This window comes from Crocodylus siamensis, chromosome 3 (genome assembly GCF_052110815.1).
Source record: "Crocodylus siamensis isolate JL-2025a chromosome 3, ASM5211081v1, whole genome shotgun sequence".
Taxonomy (NCBI): Eukaryota; Metazoa; Chordata; order Crocodylia; family Crocodylidae; genus Crocodylus; species Crocodylus siamensis.
The window spans coordinates 259,355,767-259,377,648 of NC_143397.1; the positions used below are offsets into that span (position 1 = coordinate 259,355,767).

Sequence of the window (21,882 nt, forward strand, 5' to 3'; positions counted from 1 at the left end):
ACACTGGGGGGGATATGGGGGCAACTGGAGCACACAGGGCAAGGACCCGGCAGGCCTCGTGGTGGGGGGAACACAGGCCCTGGGCTCCGCGGCCGGAGGGGAGCCCCGCACCGACGGACGCAGCCCGGCTGCGGGGGGCGGAACGGAAGTGCCCGGGCCCCTGGCGCGGGGCCGCGGGCGGAACCCATCGTCGCCGCCCTCGGGTCCAGCCGGGCCCGGCGGGGGCGGAACGGAAATGCGCGGAGCGCTGGCGCGGCCGGGGGGAACAGGGCGGGGCCGGACCGCGCTGCCTGGCAACCGCCCCCCCGGGCGCCATGCGGGTGCTGCGCGCGCTGCTGCGGCCCGGCCCCGCCGCCTACACGCAGGGGCAGCGCCCCGGGCCCCGCGCCCGCGAGTACTTCTACTACGTGGACCACCAAGGCCAGGTCCGCCCCGCAGCCTCGGCCCGGCCAGCGCACTTGGGGCAGGGGTGTTGGGGGCCGGCAAGGGGGGGGGAGTCGCTCCCAGGCAGGTCTCGCCGTTACACAAACAAAACAACATCGTTGTGGTGAAGCGGAAGGAAGTCGAGAGACTGGATATTGCGGGCAGGAGTGTGCTGAGGACAGAGGGCCCCGTCTGGGCCTTGCAGCCCCCCGTGGCGCCTGCCGCGGCTGTTGCTGTTCGGAGGTGGTTTGCCCCGTTCCGGGTCTGGGTTTGGGGGTTTTCCTAGAACCACGGAGACGCAAACGGCCCCCACCAGACTGACCTTTCTCGTGGCGTTGTGTTCCCGAGTGTCGTCGTCCCGCCGTCCGCGACAAACCTTGCGGTGGCTTTGATCGGATTCATGGAGATCGTGGCTTGTCAGCAGGCTCAGTGCCAGGCAGGAGCAGACGCTGGCGGGTTTTGTGGTTATGCCCCCGCCCCCCCAAACTCACTGCACGCCCTCCCCTTCCGCCCTGCTCTGCTCCAGGCGCTGCGGGAGTGGGGGATCCAGACGTCCCCGTAGCCCATTCCTGCCCTTCAAGCTGTTTGTGTCGCCCAAACCCATTGGCCTTCCCTGATAGTTCTGCTCTTCTTGAATTCACGAATCTCAGGAGAGATTTGGAGGCGCAGCTAGCGTCTGCGCTTGGTCCGCAGCACTGACCGCCCTGGGTGTTGCAGGCTGTGCGGCTTTTGCCACCAAAGCGTGGCCTCTCCCAGCTGCAGGGAGCTGAGCGGGTGCTTGGTATTGCTGGGAATTAGGCCTCGTTCTGGTAAGCACTGCCCATTCCCTGGGGCCCCTGGTTGGAAACGATCTGCAGCAGCCCCGCGGGTATATAAGGGACCGTGACATCTGTCTGTGTGAGGGCAGGCACTGGATCATGGTCAGAGGCAGCAGAGTTGCGGGGCTGTTGCTCCCCAGTTGATCCTGCACCCAGTTCTGGGCATGCTGGTGGCGGGGCAGGGGCCAGACACAAGTCCGAGCCAGCTCCCTCCTCTCTATCGTGCATCCATCATCCCAGCAGGTTGGGCTTTGGGCACAGCACAGCTGCAGGCTTCTCAGTGGAGACACTTGGCTCCTTTGGGTCTCCTGCCGGCTCCCCAGGCTGACGGGAAAGTGGGACCTATTGATCTTTACCATCCCTCTCTTGCCTTGCAGCTTTTCCTGGATGATGCCAAAGTGAAGAACTTCATCACCTGCTTTAAAGGTAAGGTTCTTCCTTCGCTGCCATCCGGACCCTTCAAGCTGCCTCCTGGTTCTGCCATGGCCAGGGTCCCTTTTCCTATAGGAAGGCTTAACACCGCCTCCCTGCTGCCACCATCTGCCACAGGGCAGGTGCTGGGTCAGGCCACTGCTTGGACAGGACCTTCTGGGGTGCCGCAGGACAGTGAACCGTCATGGGTGTCTCTTCTGAGCCCCATTCATCCTGGGGGGTGCTGGTCTGCAGGGGGGGCCCTGTTTCCCTGAGAAGGGCTCAGGTGCAGTGCTGCAGATGGATCCAGTGTGGGACACACCAGCCCTGGGATGGTGCTGTGCCATGGATGGGGTCCTGAGTGGGGTGGGAGAGAGTGAGCTGGGTGAGGGTAGAGGGCCTGTCCTGATGCTCTTAACCAGGTGGGCCCAGCACACTGTTACCCAGCGCTGGGCAGGGGGCTCCTCCTGTGGCTGAGAGGGTCCTGGAGACGAGCACACTAAACCCTGGGTGCCTTGTGTTTGACTGTGCTCCCTGAGTGGCTGTAAGGGCAGCCTGCGCATCCCCAAAGCCCACCTGCGAATAAGAGAGGCAGGGGCTCCCTGACCCCTGTGATCATGTGCCCTGGCATCAGCTCTCTTGCAATGTCCATGGCCCCTGCTGCCCACTGCTGGCTAGAGCAGGTCACACCTGCTTGAGGGAGCAGTGCTGTTGCTCCCCAGTGGCTGCAGCCTGCGGAGGTGGCCAGTCCTGCCATTGATGCACAGTGCAAGCATCTGCCAGGAGACTACAGTGAAGCCTGTGCCCTGCTACCTGCCCTTGGCAAGGGGGCAACCCTGTTCTGTCCGTGCAGCAGAAGCTTGATGAGTGACAGCTCTGAGCTACGGTGAGACAGCTCCCCCACCAGCTGCAAAGTGCAAGGCCCCCGCTGCCCCGGGGAGGGTTTTCGGCGGGAATCTGTCTGCAGGGCTCTCACTCTGACTTGTCAGCACTTTCTGCCGTCATCTGAGCTGGGTCATTCCTAAGTGTGTCTCTTTGTAGGGTCAGAAAGAGCTGGGCTCTTATACACACCCCCAGCCGGGGGCCTCTGAGTGAGAGCCACTTGGAGAAGTCCAGGTTGGTGTGGCTAAGCTGGGAGCTGATGCCTGCAATCCTCACTTAGCCTCTTGTCAGTGTTTTATCTTCCTCCGGATCTGCACTCATCCCCTCTTTGTAGGTTGGCTTTAAAGAGCCACATCTGCTGCAGTAATCCTTAATCAGGGGTTTCGGATTAGGGCTGGTGGATCACTGCGGACAGCTGAGCTGGTGCGTTATGGGAGCAGCCGCTGACAAAGCCAGGAACCCTTTACCAGCTTGGAGCTCATGGGGAGGGAGAGCTTTCCTATGGCTTGGTGCTGAGGCACGACCTCCCCCATGTCGTTGCTTGGTGTGGGGGAGTCAGGTATCCCACTGCACAGCAGGCCTGGGGGAGCCCATTCCCTTGAAGCAGCTGCCACTAATCTGTCCCGCCCCCGATAATCGCACTCGGCGAGCAGAGCCTGCAGCAAATTTCAGCTAAACTCTTAAGTGGAGCCCAGAGCTCAGCGAGGTTTTCTAGAAACCCAGAGACAGGCCTTAGATGTTAAGTCCCATGAGCTTCTCGCTACTACACAAGACCCTGCTAGCACTGTGTGTGATCACTCTGGCTGCCAGCTAGGCTCAGGCTTCATTCAGGGAGCATAACATGCTAGGATCGGGAGGCTCTGAGCCATGCTCTGGCCAGCCCTCACTTAGCCCCTTCACACTGGTGGGGGCACAGGCTAGGTTGGGCTTGAGCTGCTGACATGAGGTGTGTCCCCCCATAAGAGGCCTTGTTCCTACTGGGACCCAGCACTCTTTGCTGTTGCTCTGCAGCAGACTGCCAGGCATTTGTGGCAGTGGCTAAGCCCTTGGCAGACCCCTGACCCCTCCAGAGGGCCAGGGTCTGGTAGGAAGGGGAGGGGAGCCAATTGTGTCTGAAGTGCCCAGTCCCTGAGCAGCACCATCTTTCGCCTGCAAGGGGCAGTGGTGAGTGCTAGTGGCCTTGCCATTGAGGGAGACAGCGGATAAAATTCAGTGTGGATGAGTGTAAAGTGATGCACGTGGACAAAAATAGCCCCAGGTCTTCCTACAAGCTGGTGGGCTGTACATTAGCTGTTAGCACCCAGGGAAGAAATCTGCAAGTCATTGGCTAAAAACAACAGATCAGCAGCTGTCAAAACAAATAGAAGGTCAGGGATGGCAAAGAAATGAATTGTGAACAAAGCAGAAAGTATCCAGTGCCTCTTTATAAACCCGCAGGGCGTCCACACCGTGAATGTTGTGCCCAACTCTGGTCCCCACACCTTCAAAAGGAGAGAGAAGGTCCAGAGAAGGGCAACAAGGTTGATGAGCAGCATGGGGGGCCTTCCCCACGAGAAGACTAATAAGGCCAGGCCAGTTTAGAAAAGAGATGCTTGAGAGGGACAGAAGAAGGGTTTACAACACGCTCAGTAGGAAAGAGAACGTCACTACGGATTTATTATGAGGGGAGGCTGAGGGAACTGGGCTGCTTTAGTCTGGAGAAGAGAAGATGGAGGGGGATTGAATAGCAGCCGTCACCTCCCTGCAGGGGGGCTGCACAGAGGATGGAGCTGGGCTGTTCTCAGTGGGGGCAGATGACAGGAAGGAGCAATGGGCTCAAGCTGCAGCAAGGGAAGTGGAGGTTGGATATTAGGAAAAACTCTCTCATGAGGAGGGTAGTAAAGCTACCCAAAGGGACTGGGGACTCTCCCTCCTTGGAGGTGTTTAAGACCCAGGTAGATAAAGCCTTGGCTGGGATGATGTAGTTGGGGCTGGTCCTGCTCTGAGCAGGGGTTTGGACTAGATGTGACCTCCTGAGGTCTCTTCACACGCTCATTTTCTGTGATTATTGACTCTCTCTCACTAGACAAGAACAAGGGGTCGCAACACGAAACAAGCTGGCTGTCAGTTTAAAACAAACACCAGGAAGTTCTTTTTCACCCGGTGTGGCATTAAGGGTTGGGACTTGTGGCCACCAGAGGTGGTAGAAGCTGAGAGTTCAACCACATTCAAAAGAGAGATGGGACATGTGCTTGGAGGAGGGGGCATCAATCACTGTTGAGTCCAGGGGTGAGGGGCACGGCCTCTGCATCAGACCTTCAGAGCCGGAGGCTGCAAGAGAGAGAGGAACGGGGACATGCCCTGGTCAGACCCAGTCATTCTCCCAGCCTCCACTCTGTGCCACAGGAGACTAGTGAGGTGGACCTAGGCTCTGACTCAGTCCATGGCAGTTTGTATGTAGGGAGCGTGGTTGGGGTTCCCAGGCAGTGCCTCACTGGGGTGGCTGCAGGCTGTCCGCACCTGCCAGGCTGCTGCAAGACACCTGTGGTAGACAGTGCTTGCACCAGCTGGAGATTTCCTAGCAGGGTCTTCAAATAAAGCCACTCAGAGAGCAGTGGCCAATGTGCTGCCTGGTGTCATGGGGGCTGGGCAGGGGTGAGCTGAGCTCCCCGAGGGAATGGCAGCACAGGGTTGGGAGCCACAAGGACCCACAGTCCAGACTCTGTGTCTGATTGATCCGTTAGCCCCCAGAGAGTAGACACCCTTCCCCCACCCCTTGTCGTGGTGTTTGCAAGGCCCCAGGTAAGCACGAAGCATCTGTATGGCTGAGGAGGGTGGTGTCTCTGTATGGAGCAGGTTATGAATGGGAGCTTGGAGGCTCTCGTTAGCCTGACTCGTGACCCAGATCTGCCAGTGCCTGTTCATCACCTGCCAGCACTGGCCTTTGCCGCCTGCTCTGAGATCCTGGAGATCCCGTGCTCATCTCTGGTGCTTGCTTGCGTTCCCATATTGCTGAAAAGCTCCATGTCAGCTGAGGGATGTGAGTGTTTACAGCAGGAAATAGTGGCTTATCCCTGAGGGCAAGGCAGGGGGAACAGGGGAAAGGATTTGGCTGAGGTCTTCAAATGCGGCAGTGGCAGAGCTGGGACTCGACTCCAGGTCTCCGTGCAGCAGCCTGACTGTTAGCCCATGCAGCTTCATGCTGCCATTAAGAGGAGCCCCGAACCTTTGGAGGAATTACAGGGCACCATCAGGTGGAAGCAGCCCCCCGACCTTTCTGCAGGGTGGTGGATGTGCTGAATGGGGCCAAGAGCCTGGCGAGCTGTCCAGGTTGGACGCAGGCCCAGTTGAGCTCTACCTTCCCATGAGAACAGCTTGTGGGCTGGGGCTGCGGAGCCTGGAGCTTTCCCATGCACCGGGAGCCTGCCAGAGGGGTGCTGGGGCCCAGGCAGGGCTTGTTTAATGTCTTCCCCCCACCTTCCCTGTATGGTAACACTGTGAAGAGCTCACGTAAATGCACCCAGGGCTCTTAAGACAGCCCCTCAGTCAGTGTTGGGAGCGGTGCTTGCACCAGCTCTCTCTAAGGCCAGGAGGAGCCGGAGGGGGATAGCAGCGCTGCCTGCTTGGCACCCACAGTCAGTGGCCCCTAAGTGCCCCCCTCCCACCTGTGCAAGGCTGTGACCTGTTTGGACACCTGGCCAGGGCACAACTGAGCAAGTGCTCTGGGCCCGTGGATGTAATGGGCAGCCTCTCCAGGCCATCTCCCTCCAGCCTGGGCCAGGCCCCTTTAAAACCTATTTGCAGTTCCTAGCTGCCAGCTCCCTGGCCCAGCAGCTGCAGCACCTCTTGCATATTAATTTCATGCTCATGATTATGTGGCTTCAGCTCTTGCTATTAATAACTTGTATTCGCCCTCTCCATGTCCACTAATGACACCAAGCCTCCTGTCTGCTTAGCACTCTCCTTGCCGGCTGACAGGCAGCTGCGGGCAGGTGACCAGGCACCTCCCTCCACTGTGGCCTGTGTGACTGCTGGGCCACAACGCACCCACTCACGTTCCCACTGCTCAGAGCCACTAAGCAGCTTGATGAAGGAGAGAAGAAAGGAGGGTCAAAATCCCCCATTAGCTAATGAAGAAGGGAGCCCAGGTGGGAGGGATAAACTAACGAGCTGGTAGTTGTTTGCTGCCGCCAGCTGCTTTCTTGTCAAGGCGAGAGGCAGGTTTGCCCTGCACCCCCTGGCACGGGTTGGCTCCAGCAGGCAGACCCAGCATCGCTGCTTTATATAATCATTTGGAAAGTGCTTTGCGCATGCTTCATTGCCCTAGGCCAAAACTCTCCCTGCCAGCAGAAGCTGCAGCTCCAGCGCGGGTGGGCTTTTAATGCAAAAATAACTGGTGTGGGCATCAAGGAGTAGGTGCCCTTGGAAGAGCAGGGAGCTGGTACGTGCCTTTGTGCCCAAGCAGCCTGGCACAGCAGAGTGGGGAAGCCTTCCCTGCCCACAATCTGCTGTTGTGCTTGCGAAGGGCCAGGGTCCTGTGCTGGAGGAGAGCCACCGGCCTCACATGGGTCTCTGTGCCAACCCAAGGGCTCCTTGTGGGGGCAAGTTCTTGCCCAGCCCCCAGTAGCCAGGCATCATGTCCGGTTTTTCCGCAGCGCTGCCCCTCTCCCCAAGGACCCGTGGCCTGGAGCGAGCCAGGATGTGTCCTGCTTGGTGGCAGAGGCAGCTCTGCCGGAGGCCTGCTGGCAGGGAGATGTTCAGCCGGAATCGCGTCATGGGGCAAAGAGAAGGCAGATGATGGGGGGCCCGAGGCCCAGAGCAGTCGGCTGCAGCTGGGAGCTGGTGCTGATTTATGAGACCCGTTGCCAGCAGGACCGTGCAGAGCCAGGGGCACTGCAGTGCCCAGGGGTTCAGACACCGCACCCCCACTCATCCCCTGTCTGCAGGGCCTGTCTTGGAGGTCCTGTCTGCAGGGCTGGCGCGAGGCCAGAGGTCATGAAGGGTCCAGCAGGCGCCGGGGAGACCATGAGACTCGGGTTGGTAATGAGATGGGGCTTCGTCCTCACTCACTGGGCTCCCGGTCGAGCCTGAATGCCCAGGAAAGGAAGGGGCTGCTAGGCCAGGACAGTGCTCCCTGCTCGGGGGCTGCTGCTTCCCTGGCACTGAGCCCCAGTCTCTCTCTTCCTTCCTCTTGCAGACCAGAAGTTCCTGGCCTTCTTCTTCAAGCAGCTGGAGATGAACCGGAGCGGGCGGTACCAGGACACCTTCCCCTACCTGTCGCCCTGCGGCCGGGAGCGCAACTACGTGCGCTGCGATGACCGCCCCATCGTCTTCACTCAGCTCCTGCGGGATGCGGGTGGGCGCCAGCTGCTCTCCTACTGCGGCACTGGGTCCCGCCTGGCTGTTGCCTTCGAGCCAACCAAGCTGGCCATGCTCCCTGAGAATGGCCGCCTCTACCACCCAGCACCCCCCAAGGCCGGTGGCGTGGGGCTGGTGAAGTCGGGGCTGGCATTCGAGCTGAGTTCCTGCTTTGAGTACGGTGAGGGCCCTGGGCAGCCCCCCACCCACTTCTGCTGGCAGGGTGAGCGCCACCCCCTCACCAACGAGCTGCTGCCCATCCTCCGTGCCTGATGCCCGGCACGAACCCAGAGACTGTGTTGGCTGGAAAGGGGCAGCCTGCCATGCCCTGGGCCTGGAGCAGGGACTGCCGGCTCCATCCACCTCCCAGGAAACGGGCGCAGGTGCGATGTGTGCTCCAGGCTGGTCTCTGGACTGCCTGTGGCAGGAGAGTGGGGAGTCCCAGCACACCGCTCTCCCCCAGGCCCATGCACTCGCTGCTGGGTGCTGTGCTTGTGTCCCAGGCCCTGGGGGAGAGCAGTCCACTGTTGGGCCCTCCTGGTGGGGGGACGGCATGCGTGTGAGCCAGGCTGTGGCAGGGCCACGCTCCTGTCTGTATCGGGGCGATTATCTCTGCCTGCGCTGGACTGGGATTAGCCCAGGGGCTTAAAGTGCCTTCCACACAGATTGCTGAGCTCTGCCGTATTGTAGCTGCGCCGGATAACCCAGCTTGCACCCAGGAACCTGCCTCTCCAGGCTCGTGGTGCGGGGCTGTTGCAGCTGCTCAGCCCAGGCCCAGCAGGGCTGGTCTCACCTGCTGCCAAGCTGTTTCCCCAGCTGGGCACGAACAGCCTGCAGCCCCTCAGCCTGTTCGTAGGGGCCAGGGTGCACCCTGATGGCTCCATCTGGGCGCTCACCCTTGCTGCCCCATCCTGCCCTGCTGCCCCTCAGTTGCCCCTGCTGGCACATGATGTTCAGCCGGGGAGGTGCAACGCCACCCAGCCGTGTTCCCCTTGCTCCATGCTGGTGGCGGGGCAGGCTCCCTGGGTGGGCCCTGCTCCATCCTGACTGGCACATGCCACCCTGGCTCCTGAAGGGGAACAAGGCCACTGCAGTGGGCTGAAGGGAAGCTCAAGCGCCCAGATGCCCCCAGGATTGCTGCCTGCCTGGGCGGCATCTCTCCATCGGCACCTGATAACAAGCAGCATAAGGGGGGTGGATTTGCGTGGATGCCTGTTCTGGCAGCACCCCCATCCCCTCCCCACTACTGCCCAGGGCTAGGAGCCAGGGGGTACCTACGGCATCCCACGCTGTGGCCAGCCAGCAAAGGGATGGCATCTTCTAGGAGCCGCAGCCCTGGGGCAGGGGGGCACCTGAGCCATGTGGCGGAAACAGGCGCCAAGGGAGGGGACAGGTCCTGCCTGGTGCCCGGGGGCTTTGCAGGACAAAAGGCCCTTCGGTTCCCCTTTCCCAGCGCGCTCCCCCACAGTGGGGGTGGGGGCCCCAGCACAAGGTGGGGTGGTGGAGAGCTGCGGGGCCACATCCAGTCCTGGGGCCAGAGCCCGGTGACGGCTCTCCCGGGACCCGGAGGGCTGCAGGCACTGCAGAGACCCCTGGGTGGGGTGGGGCAGAGGAAAGCAAGCAAATCCCAGGATATTCTCAAGCAAATCCCAGGGTGTCCCTGTACTCGGCCTTGGTGAGGCCGCAGCTGGAGTACGGCCTCCGGTTTTGGGCCCCACAATTCAAGAAGGATGTGGAGAAGCTGGAGAGAGTCCAGAGGAGAGCCACGCGCATGATCAGAGGTCAGGAAAACAGACCTTACGATGACAGGCTGAGAGCCATGGGACTCTTTAGCATGGAAAAGCGCAGGCTCAGGGGGGATCTGATGGCCACCTATAAGTATATCGGGGTGACCACCAGGATCTGGGGGAACGTCTGTTCACCAGAGCGCCCCAAGGGATGACGAGGTCGAACGGTCACAAACTCCTGCAAGACTGTTTCAGGCTGGACATAAGGAAGAATTTCTTTACTGTCTGAGCCCCCGAGGTCTGGAGCAGTCTGCCAGCGGAGGTGGTTCAAGCACCTACATTGAACACCTTCAAGAGCAAATTGGATGCTTATCTTGCTGGGACCCTATGACCCCAGCTGACGTCCGGCCCTTGGGGCGGGGGGCTGGACTCGATGCTCTCCCCAGGTCCCTTCCAGCCCCGGTGTCTGTGAAATCTAAAGCAAAGTGGGACGCGGCCACGGAGAGCCCAGGGGCTGGTGCGCATGTGTCCGTACGCACGCGTGTGTGTGCACATGTGCTTGCGCGCGCCTGCCCCCGCGTGGGTCCTGGGGGCCGCCCCCCTGGAGCGCCAAGGGTTAAAGGCTGGGGGGGCGCTGACGTCACCTCGGCGGCAGCCGGTTGGCCGGGCGGGGTGCGCGTCACGGCGGCGGGGCCCACGCGGGGTCGGGCGCGAGGGGCTGCAGCCGCCACGGCCACGCGGGAGGATGCCGCTCGCCGCCGCCGCCAGGGTGAGCCGGGGGGGCGGGGGGTGTCCCGGGCCAAGTGCGGGGTGACACGTGCCCCCCCGGTGCCCTGCGCTCCCCCGCGCGGCCGAGGCTCCTCCCGGCTCTCTCCATGGTGCTGAGCCCCGCGCGGCCCGCCCCGGCCCGGCGGGGAGACATGCCCAAGGTCACCACGGGCGGCTGTGGCAGAGGCGGCGGGCGCCCCGGGCCCTGGGGTCCTGCCCCGGAGCCTGCTGGCAGGGGCGGGTGGGGCTGGAACCCAGGTCCTCCCTGGACTCCCCCGCCCCCAAAAGCCCCTGCCTCAGTTTCCCCACGAAGTGCTTTTCTGATCCTCCCCCTCCCCTGCGACCCCACCCCCAGAGCCGCGAGCCCGGGGCGGGCCTGGACCTCCTGGGGGTGAGCCGGGGGCAGCACACAAGGAGACACGGCGCACGTGCCCGTGCGCACGCGTGCATGCCTGGACACATGCTCTGCTACATGTGTGTTCGGGCTCCCCGGGCACATGCACACACCCCGCCCCCCAACATCACGCATGCTCACGTGTGTACATGCCCCCTCCCTGACACCAGTGGGCACAAACCCCTGCATGGGCGGCGTTCTTCCCAACACGCCCACATTCCCATGCAGACACGCGAGCGCACACACCTGTACGCCCACGCGCACGCGTGCACACACATACCCCCTTGCTAGTTGTAACTGATGCCCGGTGGCACGCCCCACCCCACAGGTGGTCGGTCACACGTGCCCGTCTCTCTCTTGGCAGCTGGTGTAGGATGGCGCCGGCAGCCCCCATGCCTGCCCCCCCGCCCCTCCTCCCCATCCTCCTGGCCCTGGCGCTGGCCCTGGGGGTGCGGGGCACCCGGGGCTGCCCCGCCGCCTGCCGCTGCTACAGCATGACCGTGGAGTGCGGCTCGCTCGGCCTCCGGGAGATCCCCGCCGGCATCCCCCCCGCCACACAGGTACGCCCACGCCCAGCTGGCCCCCGGGAGGGGCTGTCCTGCAGGGGGAAACTGAGGCACGGCAGGGGGTGGCGGGCGCAGGGCGTCGTGGCTGTGCTTGGATGCGCTGCCTCAGGTCCTGCGTACAAGTGCAACTCTCAGCCCCAGGAGCTGGGGGGGGCAGGCCCGGCCCTGATGCCCCCTTGCCCCGCTCCCCGCAGACGGTGTTCCTGCAGGACAACGGCGTGGCCCAGATCCGGCAGCAGGACCTGGCGGGGCTGCGGGGGCTGCAGTACCTCTACCTGCAGAACAACAGCGTCTCGGCCCTGGAGCCCGGCGCCTTCCGCGCCCAGCACCGGCTGCTGGAGCTGGCCCTCAACGCCAACCGCATCCACCTGCTGCAGGCCAGCGTCTTCCAGGGCCTCGACCACCTGCGCGTGCTCTACCTGGCCGGCAACCAGATCACGCGCCTCCTCAACTGCACCTTCTGCGACCTGCAGGTCAGCGCGGGGCAACGGGGCGCCCCGTTCTCACCTCCCCGGCTCCAGGCGGGTGCTAGCGGTCCGGGCTCCTGCCCCGGGGAAGGGACGGGAAGAGAAGGGGTGGGCAGGCGAGGCTGGACGCCTGGCTTCTTCCCGTGACCGGCTGTGATGCTGGGAAAGTCATTTCCCTGCCTGGTGCCTCAGTTTCCCCCGGCTGCACCTTGCCCGACTGTCCCAGGGCTCGAGGTGTTAGGGGCTGCGCAGCAACGTGGCCAGGGGGTGCCCTAGCTCTTTGCAGGGAAGGACGTGGCTGGTAGGGTTTGAGGGGAGGTAACGGGTGCTCGTGAGGGCACGTGTGGGGGTGTGCAAGTGTGCCCAGGGGCCGGAGAGTGTCAGCTGTGCCAGGTGCACACACATAACATGCACTAAGTTTTTGGTGGTGGCGCGTACTGTGGGCATGGGGATCTTCATGCAGTGGCTCATGTGGCAGGTGTACGTGCGGGCACCTCTGTGCAGCCATGTGTCAGAGCCTGGCTGCACACGGGCCTGTTGCAGCGTTTGCCCCCGTGCATTCACATGTATTTGCATGTGCTTGCCCACCACATGCAGTCACCTGTCAGGGCTTGTCCGAGCATGGCTGCATGCCCGCGCTGGCGCCTTTTGCAGCATTTGCTCCTGTGTGCTTGCACTTGATGGCATACACTTGCACGTGCACACACGCAGGTGGTCACGTGCTCGTGTGTGCATGCATGTGTGCTGACCTGCCTGTCCCCCCCCCCCCAGAGGCTGCAGGAGCTGCACCTGCAGGAGAATAGCATCGAGACACTGGCGGAGCGGGCACTGGCCGGGCTCTCTTCACTGGCGCTGCTGGACCTCAGCAAGAACAACCTGCGCACCGTCACCCACGCCACCCTGCACCCCCTGCTCAGCCTGCAGGTGCTGCGCCTCACAGGTAACTCCCGAGCAGCCCCTGCCACCAGGCTGGGGGGTGAGTCCTCTGGCTGCACACAGCCTCCGATACCCTGGCACGGCGAGTCCTCCGGCTCCACAAAGCCTCCGATACCCTGGCACGGTGGGCACCGCGGCTCCGTGGAGTGGGGGCAGCTGAGGAAGCTCTGCCAGAATAGCCCTGCCCTATCCCCCCAGCACCCTGGAAGGACTCCGGGGAGGTTCCTGCCCAGTTGGGGGTTGCAGTCAGTGGGAGAGGGTAGGGATGTTGATAAGGGGGTCCCCAAGGCAGCATGGGGAAGGGGGCTCCGTGGCAAGGGGCTGAGGCTCTTTCCCGCTGGCAGAGAACCCGTGGCGCTGCGACTGCGCCCTGCACTGGCTGGGCGCGTGGGTGAAGGAGGAGGGCCGGCGCCTGCTGAGTCCGCTGGACAAGAAGATCGTGTGTGCAGAGCCACCGCGCCTGGCGCACCAGAGCCTGCTGGACGTCTCGGGCAACAGCCTCATCTGCATCCCACCCGCCGTGCACGTGCAGCCGGCGGAGGCCACAGCCCGGCTGGGTGACGACCTGCACGTGTCCTGCCAGGCCTCAGGCTACCCGCAGCCGCTGGTGAGCTGGCGCAAGGTGGCACGGGCACAAGCGGGGCCGGCGCGGGCCCGGCCGCCGGGCGTGGAGCTGAGCGAGCACAGCCTGGGCCAGGCGCTGGACTCGGACACGGGCAGTGGGATGCTGTTCCTCAGCAACATCACGCTGGCTCACGCCGGCACGTACGAGTGCGAGGCCTCCAACCCCGGCGGCACAGCCCGCGTGCTCTTCCAGCTCACCGTCAACCTGTCCCTGCACCAGCAGCAGCAGCAGCGCGGGGCCCCGGGCACGGACGTGAGCCAGGAGCCCCTCTACGACCTGGAGAGCATGGACTTCCAGGCGCTGAGCGTGGCCACGCAGACGGCCATCGCCGTGGGCATCGCGCTGCTGGCCCTGGTCGCCCTGCTGCTGCTGGCCATGATCGGCCGCAAGCACCGCAAGCGGAAACGGGCCAAGAAGGAGGAGAACATCCTCTACGTCAACGACTACTCGGACGGGCCCACCACCTTCGCCCAGCTGGAGGAGTACCGGGACGCGCGGGGCCACGAGATGTTCGTCATCGACCGCAGCAAGCCGCTCTTCGCCACCTACAAGGACCCCGAGGCGCTGGGCGGGCCCTTCCCAGGGCTGCCGGAGCCCGTGCAGGATCAGGCCACCCAGACGCCGGAGGGGGCTGAGGAGGAGGGCGAGCAGGAGCCCGGCGAGCTCTTCGTCAATCAGGGGCTGGTGTTCCAGCCACAGATCGCCTATGAGATCCACTGCTGAGGGCCCGAGCCCCCGACCTTTGACCTCTGTCCCTGGCGCTCTGCCCCTCCCTGACTTCAGCCGAGCCCGGGTATCACCAGCAATGGGCGCTGGGCAGCCCCCGGCCCCCTGCCCGGAAAGCTAGCCCCCCTCCAGGACCCACTCCCGCCCTGGCCGGCGAGAGACACTGTGACTCCCCCCAGCAGGTGCCCCCGAGGCCGGCCTGCGCTCAGCGGGTCCCGTCCTTTGTTCCTTTTAAGTAAAGAAATAAAGCGGCATCGCTGTCCCGGGCTGGGGGCCCCATCCCTGCGGCCCCGGCTCCCTGCCTGCCAGCCACCCCCAGGCAGGGCAGGAGCCCCGACGCCGAGTCCTGCCCGTGGCTGTGGGCCAGTTCACCCCCGGGGGCTGGCGGGGAGGCCCGGTGCCCAGGCCTCGCCGAGGGACCATGCCACGGCTAAAGCTGCTACAGATCTCGGGAAGGAGAGGTGCCTCCTCCGCCGGACTGAGCTCTCCTGTTCGTGGGGGTCATGCCCCCGAGCCCGGCTCTCGGTGTCCCATGGGCGCCTAGAGGCCCCGGGTCCCTGGCTCTGTGCCCGGCCAGCGGTGGGCAGTCCCAGCACCGGCATCTGATACTGCCCCGTCCCCCTGCCCCCAGGGGCCGCACGTTTCCCAGACGGGGCAGAGGCAGCCCAGGCCCCACGAGGACAAGAAACACTCACCCGTGGCAGTGCCCAGCGCTGCCAGCTTCAGTCCTGTGCCGTATGGGGGCGACCCATCCCCTGGGGCCCGGGGGCCCTGACTCACTCCAGCGAGGGGCCGTGTCCCTTTTGGGGGTGGAAGGGCAGCAGGTGTGAGCCCCAAGGTCTGCCGGCCCCGGGATGCCCCCCACCCGGGCGGAGGGAGGTGGGACTCCAGGAGCAGGTAGTAGCCGTGCCAGGCAGCGGGCACATCCTGACCCATTCGTGCCCAGGACACAACAGAGAGCTGCAGTTGCCTCAGCTTTATTGGGAACAGACGGGGTGTCCCCAAGCCCTATCGGTACCGCGGGGGGCCCCAGCGGTCGTCAGGCTCCTCGTCCCCCTCCGGACGCCCGGCCTCCTCCAGGCAGACGCGGGTGCAGCGGCTGCGGAAGGTGGACTGGATGCGCAGGGCTGTGGGGTGGTGCTGGCACAGCGCGCGCCGCGCCTGCCAGCCCCGCCAGAAGGCCTGGATGCACGTGGCGGCCCGCATCAGGTCCTGGTACCGCTTCCGCGACTTGAACACGCGCCGCTCGCCCTGGCCGGCCCGCCAGCCACTCGCCCCCCAGGCCGGCCCCGCGCCCCGGGGCGAGGAGTGGCACGGGGCGGTGCTCGGGCCCCCGTACCAGGCGGCTGCCTGCAGCCCGGGGCGGTAATGGGTCCGGCCCTGCTGGTACGCGTCGGCTCGGCCACCAGGCACCGGCCTGCTGTCCGGGGGGCTGCCGGCGCTCCAGTAGCGCCCTTGGGAGGAGGGGGATGCCGAGGCCAGCTGGGCTCGCCGGCATGCGCTGCGCCTGGCTTGCCAGGCTCTGCAGGAGCCCGCCAGGTATCCGGTGCCCGGGGTCCCGTGGCCGCCGCGGAGGGGCGCCGCAGCCTGCGGCCCCTGCTCGCCCATGTCGCTGCTCTCCGAGCTGGAGCCCGAGACGCGGGCCAGCCCCTTGCCCGTGCCCAGGAGCACGCGGGTGGTGGCGCGCCGGCCACACCACGGGCACCGCTTGCACACGGACGGCTCCGTGTCCACTCTCTGCACCAGCCCCGGCCGCCGCAGCGGCTGCTCCTCGCAGCCCTTGCAGGGCCAGGACGGGGGCCGGCCAGGCCGCGTGTCCACCCGCCTCTGGGCCTGGGGGCGTGAGTGCCCCCCGGGCACGGGGCGGGCCGGGGGAGGCGTCTCCGAGGCCCCCATCACGTAGCCGAGGCGGCCTCGCTGCACCTGCCTGGCGTAGCCCCCGGGGTAGGGCGGGACCCGGGGCTGGCCTCGCAGCACGGTTGGCCCCCACCGGCCCTGCCTGGCCCGGTAGCCCCGCCAGTGGGCCTGCAGGATGGTGGCGGCGCGGTGCCAGCGGACCAGCGCCCGGCGCGCCTGGTAGCTGCGCCAGTGCGCCTGGATGGTGCGGGCGGCACGGCGCTTCTCAGCCAGCGCCAGGCGTGTCAGGTAGCCCCACCAGTGGGCCTGGATGATGGTGGCCGCCCGGCGCTGGGTGCGGATCTCACTGCGCGCCTGGTAGCCTCGCCAGCCAGCCTGGATCGCCGCGGCGGCCGCCGCCTCCTCCGCCAGCCGCGGCCTGGCCCAGTACCCCCGCCACGGGGCCACCGGCTCCGCCTTGGGCCCAGGCCGCTGGCCCGTGGCCTGAGCCTGGGACTCCCGCCAGCGGGCCGGCTGCTTCCTGGACCGGGAGCCCCGCCAAGGGGCGGCCGGCTCCGGCTTGGCGGAGACGGGCTCCTTCCTGGCCTGGCTGCCCTGCCAAGGGGCAGCCGGCTCAGGCTCCGGCCTAGTCCAGGTCAACTCCTGTCCAGCCCGGTACCCCCGCCACGAAGCGTCCTCCTCGGGCTGCAGCCGAGACCAGCTGAGCTCTTGCCGGATCCTGTACCCGTGCCAAGGAGCATCGTCCCGGGACCCCTGCCCAGCACCGTAGTCCCCCGGGACCAGGCCCTGGCGGGTGAGGAAGTCCTTCCAGGCCACCTGGATGGTGACGGCAGCGTGGTACTGGTCACAGAGCTGCTGGCGGGCCCGGTGCCCGCGCCAGGCAGCCTGGATGGTGGTGGCTGCGTTGTTCAGGAGCATCTCGAGCTCGTCCACCAGCACGTCCTCGAAGGAGGAGGCGTGGCGACGGGTGCGAAGGCGCCCAGGGCTGATGCGGACACGAGGCCGCGGCCCGTCCTGCACCGCCCCGGGCTGCGGGTCCACCAGGCTCAGTTGGCGCCGTGGCTGCCCAGAGCACGACGGCGAGGGGCCCTCCCTAGCAGCCTCCATGCTGGTGAGGGAGAGCCCGGGTCAGCCCCGGAGACTGGGACCCTGTTCTTGGGGTGCCAGGGGCCAGCGCTCTTTGAGCTGCCCCTGCCACCGGCTTGGCCCTCACGTCCACTGGGGCCTGTTCGCACAGGGGCCCCGATCCTGGGGCTTGGCCCCTAGCGTCCCATGAGCTCCCCCACCCTGTTCTGTGTGGCCTGGAGCGCCAGGGGCTGCACCCACCTCGTCCCAGGAGACCATGTTGGCTTGGCTGCTCTCTGTCCTCGAGGACGCTCCTTGGGGCCGAGCCCCGGCTCTGGGCATCACCTGCAGAGACGAGCGGGGTGCGGGAGGACACCCAGGCTGCCGGCCCCGGGGGACCAGACAGCTCGCCTGGGGGGTCACGGAGCAGGGAGGAATACGGGCAATGCCGAGGAGATCGGCCCCCGGCGCTGGGAGGTGGCAGGCAGGAGCCGTGGACCCGGCCCCCTCTGCTGTGCAGCTCGGAGTGCCCCGGGAGCCGTGACGTCACCCGTGATGTCATAGTGACCATGTCGTCATGGCCCCAGACAATGTGCAGGGGGAGCCCTTGCAGGAGACCCCGTTCTCCTTCTCACCCTGAGACCCACCAGCTGGGCTTTGAGCCCCCAGCCCCACACCTGGCAGGGGCAGCCTGGGGCACCAGGCAGCAAAAGAGATCCCAAAACCGGGCGGGGAAAGTGTCCCGGCCCACGCGACGCCTCAGCTGGAGCCCACGAGCCCCGCGTTATCGGGGCCCCCATGTCGGGCACTACCGATTCCTTGTCAGCGCCGAAGCCTCAGGGACCGCGGAGTTGGAAAGAGACCCTGGCACCACCCTGGTCTTGGGGGGTGCCCCCAGGCTTGGTGCAGGGGCAAAGGCTCAGCCAGGTTCGTCGTCTGCAAGCCCACCAGCCCGGGCGTTAACGAGGCAGGTGGCCTGGCACCTTTCGTTATGCAGCGGTTAAAACAAATGACACCTCGTGTTGCGCCTGCACCTCGAGTGTCCTAAACCACCCCGTGCAGCCGTCTCCTGGCAGGAGCCTGCAGGGTCACATCCAGCCCAGCCCCTGTCCAAGCCACCAGTAATCCCTCCTCTGCACTCTTTAAGATGACCCGTCGGCCCCCACCAACCAGGCCTCACACCCGCCCCCGCCGCGGGGAAAGCGCCACCCCGTCCTGCTGCTGCAAAGCCTTCCCAACACGCGCTGAGCGCCCAGGCCCAGGCCGTGCCCCAGCCGCACCGGTCCGAGCGGGGGAAATCCCGTCCTGCCCCGCTGCAGCCCAGCCCAGCCCCGCCCCACACGCGGAGCGGAAAGCAGGCGGGGGGCTACGAGCAAAGCCTGGGAACCCCCACGGTAGACGGCGGCTACGACTGCGCCCGCATCCTCCAGCGCCGGGCAAGGGCCCGCAGGGCGGGGGCCAGGCCTCGCCAGGAGCCCCCGGGCAGCACGTGCGCGGGGCGGGGGGGGCGGCCCCGGGCATGCGCTGTGCGCACCGGAGCCGCCCGAGGCGCCGCCGGCCTGCTAGCTCTGTTGCTCCAGGCCGGCGGCGCCGGGTGATGACGCAGTAGCGGGCGACAGGATGGTACCCGGAAGTGCCTTTAACAATGGCGGAGCCGGTGCGGGGAGAAGGTGACGGTGGAGGCTGATTTCGTGGGGAGGGGTCCTGGGGGTGCCTGGAGCGGTCGCGGGGGATGGGGGCTACGAGGCCCCGTGCCGTGGTGGGGGAGGCCCGGGGCGCCGAGCCCCCCACCCCAGAGCGGCGCGGCGCCGGCCGGGCCGCGGTGACGAGCTGTCGTACTCTCCCAGGTGGCGGCCCGCCGCGCCCCCCCGGCCGCGCCTGACGGAGCGGGGCCGCGGCGGCTCCGGCACGATGCCGCGGAGAAGGAGGCGCTGCCAGCCGGCGGCACCCGGGCGGGCGAGGCCGGGCCGCAGGACCAGAGTCCCGGCCCACTTCCCCTTCAGCCTGCTGCCGGTGGACTGCCAGCTGCACGTCTTCTCCTTCCTGTCCGAGGTGGAGAAGTGCACGGCAGCCCTGGTGTGCGAGGCCTGGAGCAAGCTGATCCGCACGGCCGGGCTGTGGCGCGTGGCCGACTTCATGAGGCTGGGGGCCCTGCAGTCGGGCGTGGACGTGATGCTGGTCTCGGCCCGGGAGTTCGAGCGCTGGAAGGAGTGGGTGCACCAGTACGCCTACCACCTGGTCTCCCGCAACGCCAGCCTGCTGGTCCTCCGTGCCAGCTTCGACCTGGGCGACCACAAGGCCAAGTGGGCCGAGTTCCTCTCGCGCTTCCTGGACAGCGTCTGCTGCGGGGAGCTGCGAGACCTGGAGCTCAACTGGACCCTGACTCACCTGGAGCCCCCAGACTTCTACCCGCCTGGCACCTGCAGCATGACTCAGGTCAGCCTGGCCAAAATGGACCAGATCAACCACTTCCAGAGTCTGCTGGAGAAACTGCTGCAGTGCGCACCCAAGCTGGCCAAGATGAAGCTGCCCTTCGACTGGTCCGCCCACTCGGTCGCTGTCCTGACTCGCTTCCAGCACCTGCACACACTGGAGCTCAAGTACTTCTGGAGCTTCAAAGGGGTTTGCCCTGAGATCCTGCAGGAGCTGACCAAAGCCCTGCCCAAGCTGCGGACCCTCATCTTTCACGTGCTCGTTCCAGTCAAGGACTTGGGCGTCTCCTATTCGCTGGAGTCCAGGTCCCTGGAGTATTTGGACGTGTCACAGAGCCGTGGCCTTGTGTTCTGCCACCTGGACCTGCCTTCCCTGAGAGCCCTGCGGGTCAAGAAGACAGTGCGGGGCATCATCCTGAACCGGCGCACACGCCTGGCCCTGCAGAGCCGCTGGGCCTGCCTGTACGGCTTGCTGCGGAGCGGCACGCCCAACCTGCGCATCTTCAATAACAAGGCGTTGCTGCCACACTGGCGGGACCATGCCTACGAGGAGCTGAATGCCCTGCTGCTACAGTCATGCTACTGCATTCAGCACTCGGACACATGGCTGCTGTGACAGGCATGGGAGGGACAGCCCAGCTCCTCTGGGATCTTGGCACAGGGACGGGGTCCCTGGTGCTCTGCTCTGGCTGAACCACAGTCGGATTCCCTGGCCCAGTTCCAAAGCAGCCTCCCCTGTGACACTCAGCCTGGGCTCTGCCATGAACCTGAGGTGCAGCGCTCACTCCTGATGCAGGGAGTCAGTCACAGCTCCACCACTCCTAGGTGGGGCACTCCACAGGGCACCAGTGCTGCTATGAGCTGAGCTTCCTACTAGGAAGAGGGTCTATGCACTTGCCAGCCCCAGCTGGAGCCCCCAGCTGATCTGGGGCTGTGGCCACGTCTCTGCATTCAGGGGTGCCGTGAGGTGGGGCACAGCATCTTGGCAGAGCCCCTATGGCCCTGAGAGCCGTGGCCTCAGGAGGGACCAGGGTGTCCCTCTTGGCACTCCCACAGGGCCTAGTAAGGCTCATTTTGGGGAGACTGTCTTGGTGCTGGGTCTGTACCAGGCAGGAGTCGTGTACAACTGGAGGGTGTTTGGAGAGAGCGACACAGTTTGTTTCTACGCAGACGTAAATGGTCTGTTCCCACAGCCGTCTCCACTGTGAACTCCCAAGTGCATTTGTGGCTGCAAGCACCCGCATGGGCTCACGGCCTGGTCAGAGAGATGCCAGGGTTAAGGCAGAATGATGTGGTGCTGAATGTCAGCCCTGTACGCCGCAGCCTGACGTGTTTGTAGCCTTGGGGCAGAGGCCTAGCAGCCAGGGCTCCAGGTCCTGTCCCAGCTACTCTGATTCAAGTCAAGTTACTGAGACTCCTTTCTTTTGCAAAAGCAGCCTCCAAGCTGGGTGCTGGACCAGAGCCACCTTAGGGGCTGTATGTGGGTGCTATAAAAAAGCAGTGATGCTAGCCACGGGAGGGACAGAGCTCTGCGCTGCACCCTCCCCATCCAGCAAGAGGTACCCTGGCCTCCGGACTGGCTCGCCTGACCGCGGTGCTGAGTCAACGATAATAAAAACAAGTTGCCCTCGCACACCCCGTCTCCAATCTCTGTTCTCCCCTGAGCTGCATCAGGGGCTCTGGCTTCCTGAGGGCTTCTCCCAAGCCAGGAGGGTGCACTTGCATGGTCCTGATCATGGCTGGGGGCTCCAGTGACAGGCTCTGCTGCAGATGGCAGAGAAACTCTATGTGCAGGGAGCCATTGGGAGGGTATGCGGGGCTACATAGTTGGTCTTCCTGCCCGGCTAGAAGGAAGATGGGCCAAGGCACGAATGGCTGCCTGGACAAGGGTAGACGCTGTGGACTGTTCCTCTGCGGCTTGGGCAGGTGCCCCTGGGAGATCAGCCATGTGTCTGTCCCTGTGTTTAGAGAGGGCAAGCCTGGTAACCAGAGGGGCAGAGGGAAGGGAGCAGGGGCTGGCAGAAAAGGACCTGGGAGGACAGGGGATAATAATCTGGGTATAAGCCAGCAGTGTGCCCTTGTTGCCAAGAAGGCTACCAGCATCCTGGGCTGCACTGGTAGGAACATTGTCAGTGGATGGAGGGCAGTGATTCTTCCCCTCTGTTCAGCACTGGAGAGGCCACATCTGGAGTCCTGTGTCCAGCTGTGGGCCCCCCACTACAGAAAAGATGTGGACACACTGGAGAGAGTCCAGTGGAGGGCAATGGAAATGGTTGTGGGGCTGGGGGACAGGACTGGTGAGGAGAGGCTGAGGGACCTGGGCTGATTGAGTCTGGAGAAGAGAAGACCAAGGGGGATTGACTAGCAGCTGTCACCTCCCTGCAGGGGGGCTGCAAAGAGGATGGAGCTGGGCTGGTCTCAGTGGGGGCAGATGACAGGACAAGGAGC

The 21,882-nt window shown here is 65.0% G+C and overlaps 5 protein-coding genes across 8 annotated transcripts in view; 3 read left to right on the forward strand and 2 right to left on the reverse strand.

The window, feature by feature from the left end:
- The window catches only part of LOC149869728 (uncharacterized), a 34,212-nt gene extending 33,353 nt beyond the window's left edge, over window positions 1-859 (reverse strand). Inside the window, exon 1 of the mRNA XM_090040796.1 lies at window positions 746-859. The gene's annotated coding sequence lies outside the window, so the exon portion shown is untranslated. The remainder of the gene's footprint in view (window positions 1-745) is intronic.
- C3H8orf82 (chromosome 3 C8orf82 homolog) lies at window positions 236-8,537 on the forward strand. Of its 2 annotated transcripts, none has more exons than XM_090040794.1 (3): window positions 236-425; window positions 1,619-1,667; window positions 7,711-8,537. In XM_090040794.1, exons 1-3 carry the CDS (start codon window positions 315-317, stop codon window positions 8,142-8,144), a joined length of 594 nt encoding a protein of 197 aa, XP_089896920.1. In that variant the 5' UTR covers window positions 236-314; the 3' UTR covers window positions 8,145-8,537. The 2 variants fall into 2 exon arrangements, with proteins under 2 accessions (XP_089896920.1, XP_089896921.1); XM_090040795.1 differs by lacking the exon at window positions 236-425 and adding an exon at window positions 727-859.
- A 1,760-nt stretch (window positions 8,538-10,297) lies between these two features.
- LRRC24 (leucine rich repeat containing 24) lies at window positions 10,298-14,472 on the forward strand. 2 transcript variants are annotated; one of them, XM_090040800.1, is made up of 5 exons: window positions 10,298-10,367; window positions 11,125-11,320; window positions 11,521-11,799; window positions 12,565-12,733; window positions 13,074-14,472. In XM_090040800.1, exons 2-5 carry the CDS (start codon window positions 11,135-11,137, stop codon window positions 14,075-14,077), a joined length of 1,638 nt encoding a protein of 545 aa, XP_089896926.1. In that variant the 5' UTR covers window positions 10,298-10,367; window positions 11,125-11,134; the 3' UTR covers window positions 14,078-14,472. The 2 variants fall into 2 exon arrangements, with proteins under 2 accessions (XP_089896926.1, XP_089896927.1); XM_090040801.1 differs by lacking the exon at window positions 11,125-11,320 and having other exon boundaries at window positions 10,316-10,367; window positions 13,074-14,471.
- A 482-nt stretch (window positions 14,473-14,954) lies between these two features.
- LOC149869731 (uncharacterized) lies at window positions 14,955-17,401 on the reverse strand. Of its 2 annotated transcripts, none has more exons than XM_090040798.1 (2): window positions 17,264-17,401; window positions 14,955-17,045 (listed from the first exon to the last, which is right to left on the reverse strand). In XM_090040798.1, exon 2 carries the CDS (start codon window positions 17,042-17,044, stop codon window positions 15,089-15,091), a length of 1,956 nt encoding a protein of 651 aa, XP_089896924.1. In that variant the 5' UTR covers window position 17,045; window positions 17,264-17,401; the 3' UTR covers window positions 14,955-15,088. The 2 variants fall into 2 exon arrangements, with proteins under 2 accessions (XP_089896924.1, XP_089896925.1); XM_090040799.1 differs by having other exon boundaries at window positions 14,955-16,753; window positions 17,264-17,392.
- A 1,184-nt stretch (window positions 17,402-18,585) lies between these two features.
- On the forward strand, window positions 18,586-21,061 carry LOC149869732 (uncharacterized). Its single transcript, XM_090040802.1, has 2 exons — window positions 18,586-18,672; window positions 18,850-21,061. Exons 1-2 carry the CDS (start codon window positions 18,623-18,625, stop codon window positions 20,048-20,050), a joined length of 1,251 nt encoding a protein of 416 aa, XP_089896928.1. The 5' UTR covers window positions 18,586-18,622; the 3' UTR covers window positions 20,051-21,061.
- The last annotated feature ends 821 nt before the right edge of the window (window positions 21,062-21,882 follow it).

Coding starts and splice junctions, on each gene's coding strand:
- C3H8orf82 (XM_090040794.1), top strand. CDS start 315: ATGCGGGTGCTGCGCGCGCTGCTGCGGCCCGGCCCCGCCGCCTACACG. Junction 426..1,618: donor ACGTGGACCACCAAGGCCAG/GTCCGCCCCGCA, acceptor CTTGCCTTGCAG/CTTTTCCTGGATGATGCCAA. Junction 1,668..7,710: donor CTTCATCACCTGCTTTAAAG/GTAAGGTTCTTC, acceptor TTCCTCTTGCAG/ACCAGAAGTTCCTGGCCTTC.
- LRRC24 (XM_090040800.1), top strand. CDS start 11,135: ATGGCGCCGGCAGCCCCCATGCCTGCCCCCCCGCCCCTCCTCCCCATC. Junction 11,321..11,520: donor GCATCCCCCCCGCCACACAG/GTACGCCCACGC, acceptor CGCTCCCCGCAG/ACGGTGTTCCTGCAGGACAA. Junction 11,800..12,564: donor GCACCTTCTGCGACCTGCAG/GTCAGCGCGGGG, acceptor CCCCCCCCCCAG/AGGCTGCAGGAGCTGCACCT.
- LOC149869731 (XM_090040798.1), bottom strand. CDS start 17,044: ATGGAGGCTGCTAGGGAGGGCCCCTCGCCGTCGTGCTCTGGGCAGCCA.
- LOC149869732 (XM_090040802.1), top strand. CDS start 18,623: ATGGTACCCGGAAGTGCCTTTAACAATGGCGGAGCCGGTGCGGGGAGA. Junction 18,673..18,849: donor GGAGCCGGTGCGGGGAGAAG/GTGACGGTGGAG, acceptor GTACTCTCCCAG/GTGGCGGCCCGCCGCGCCCC.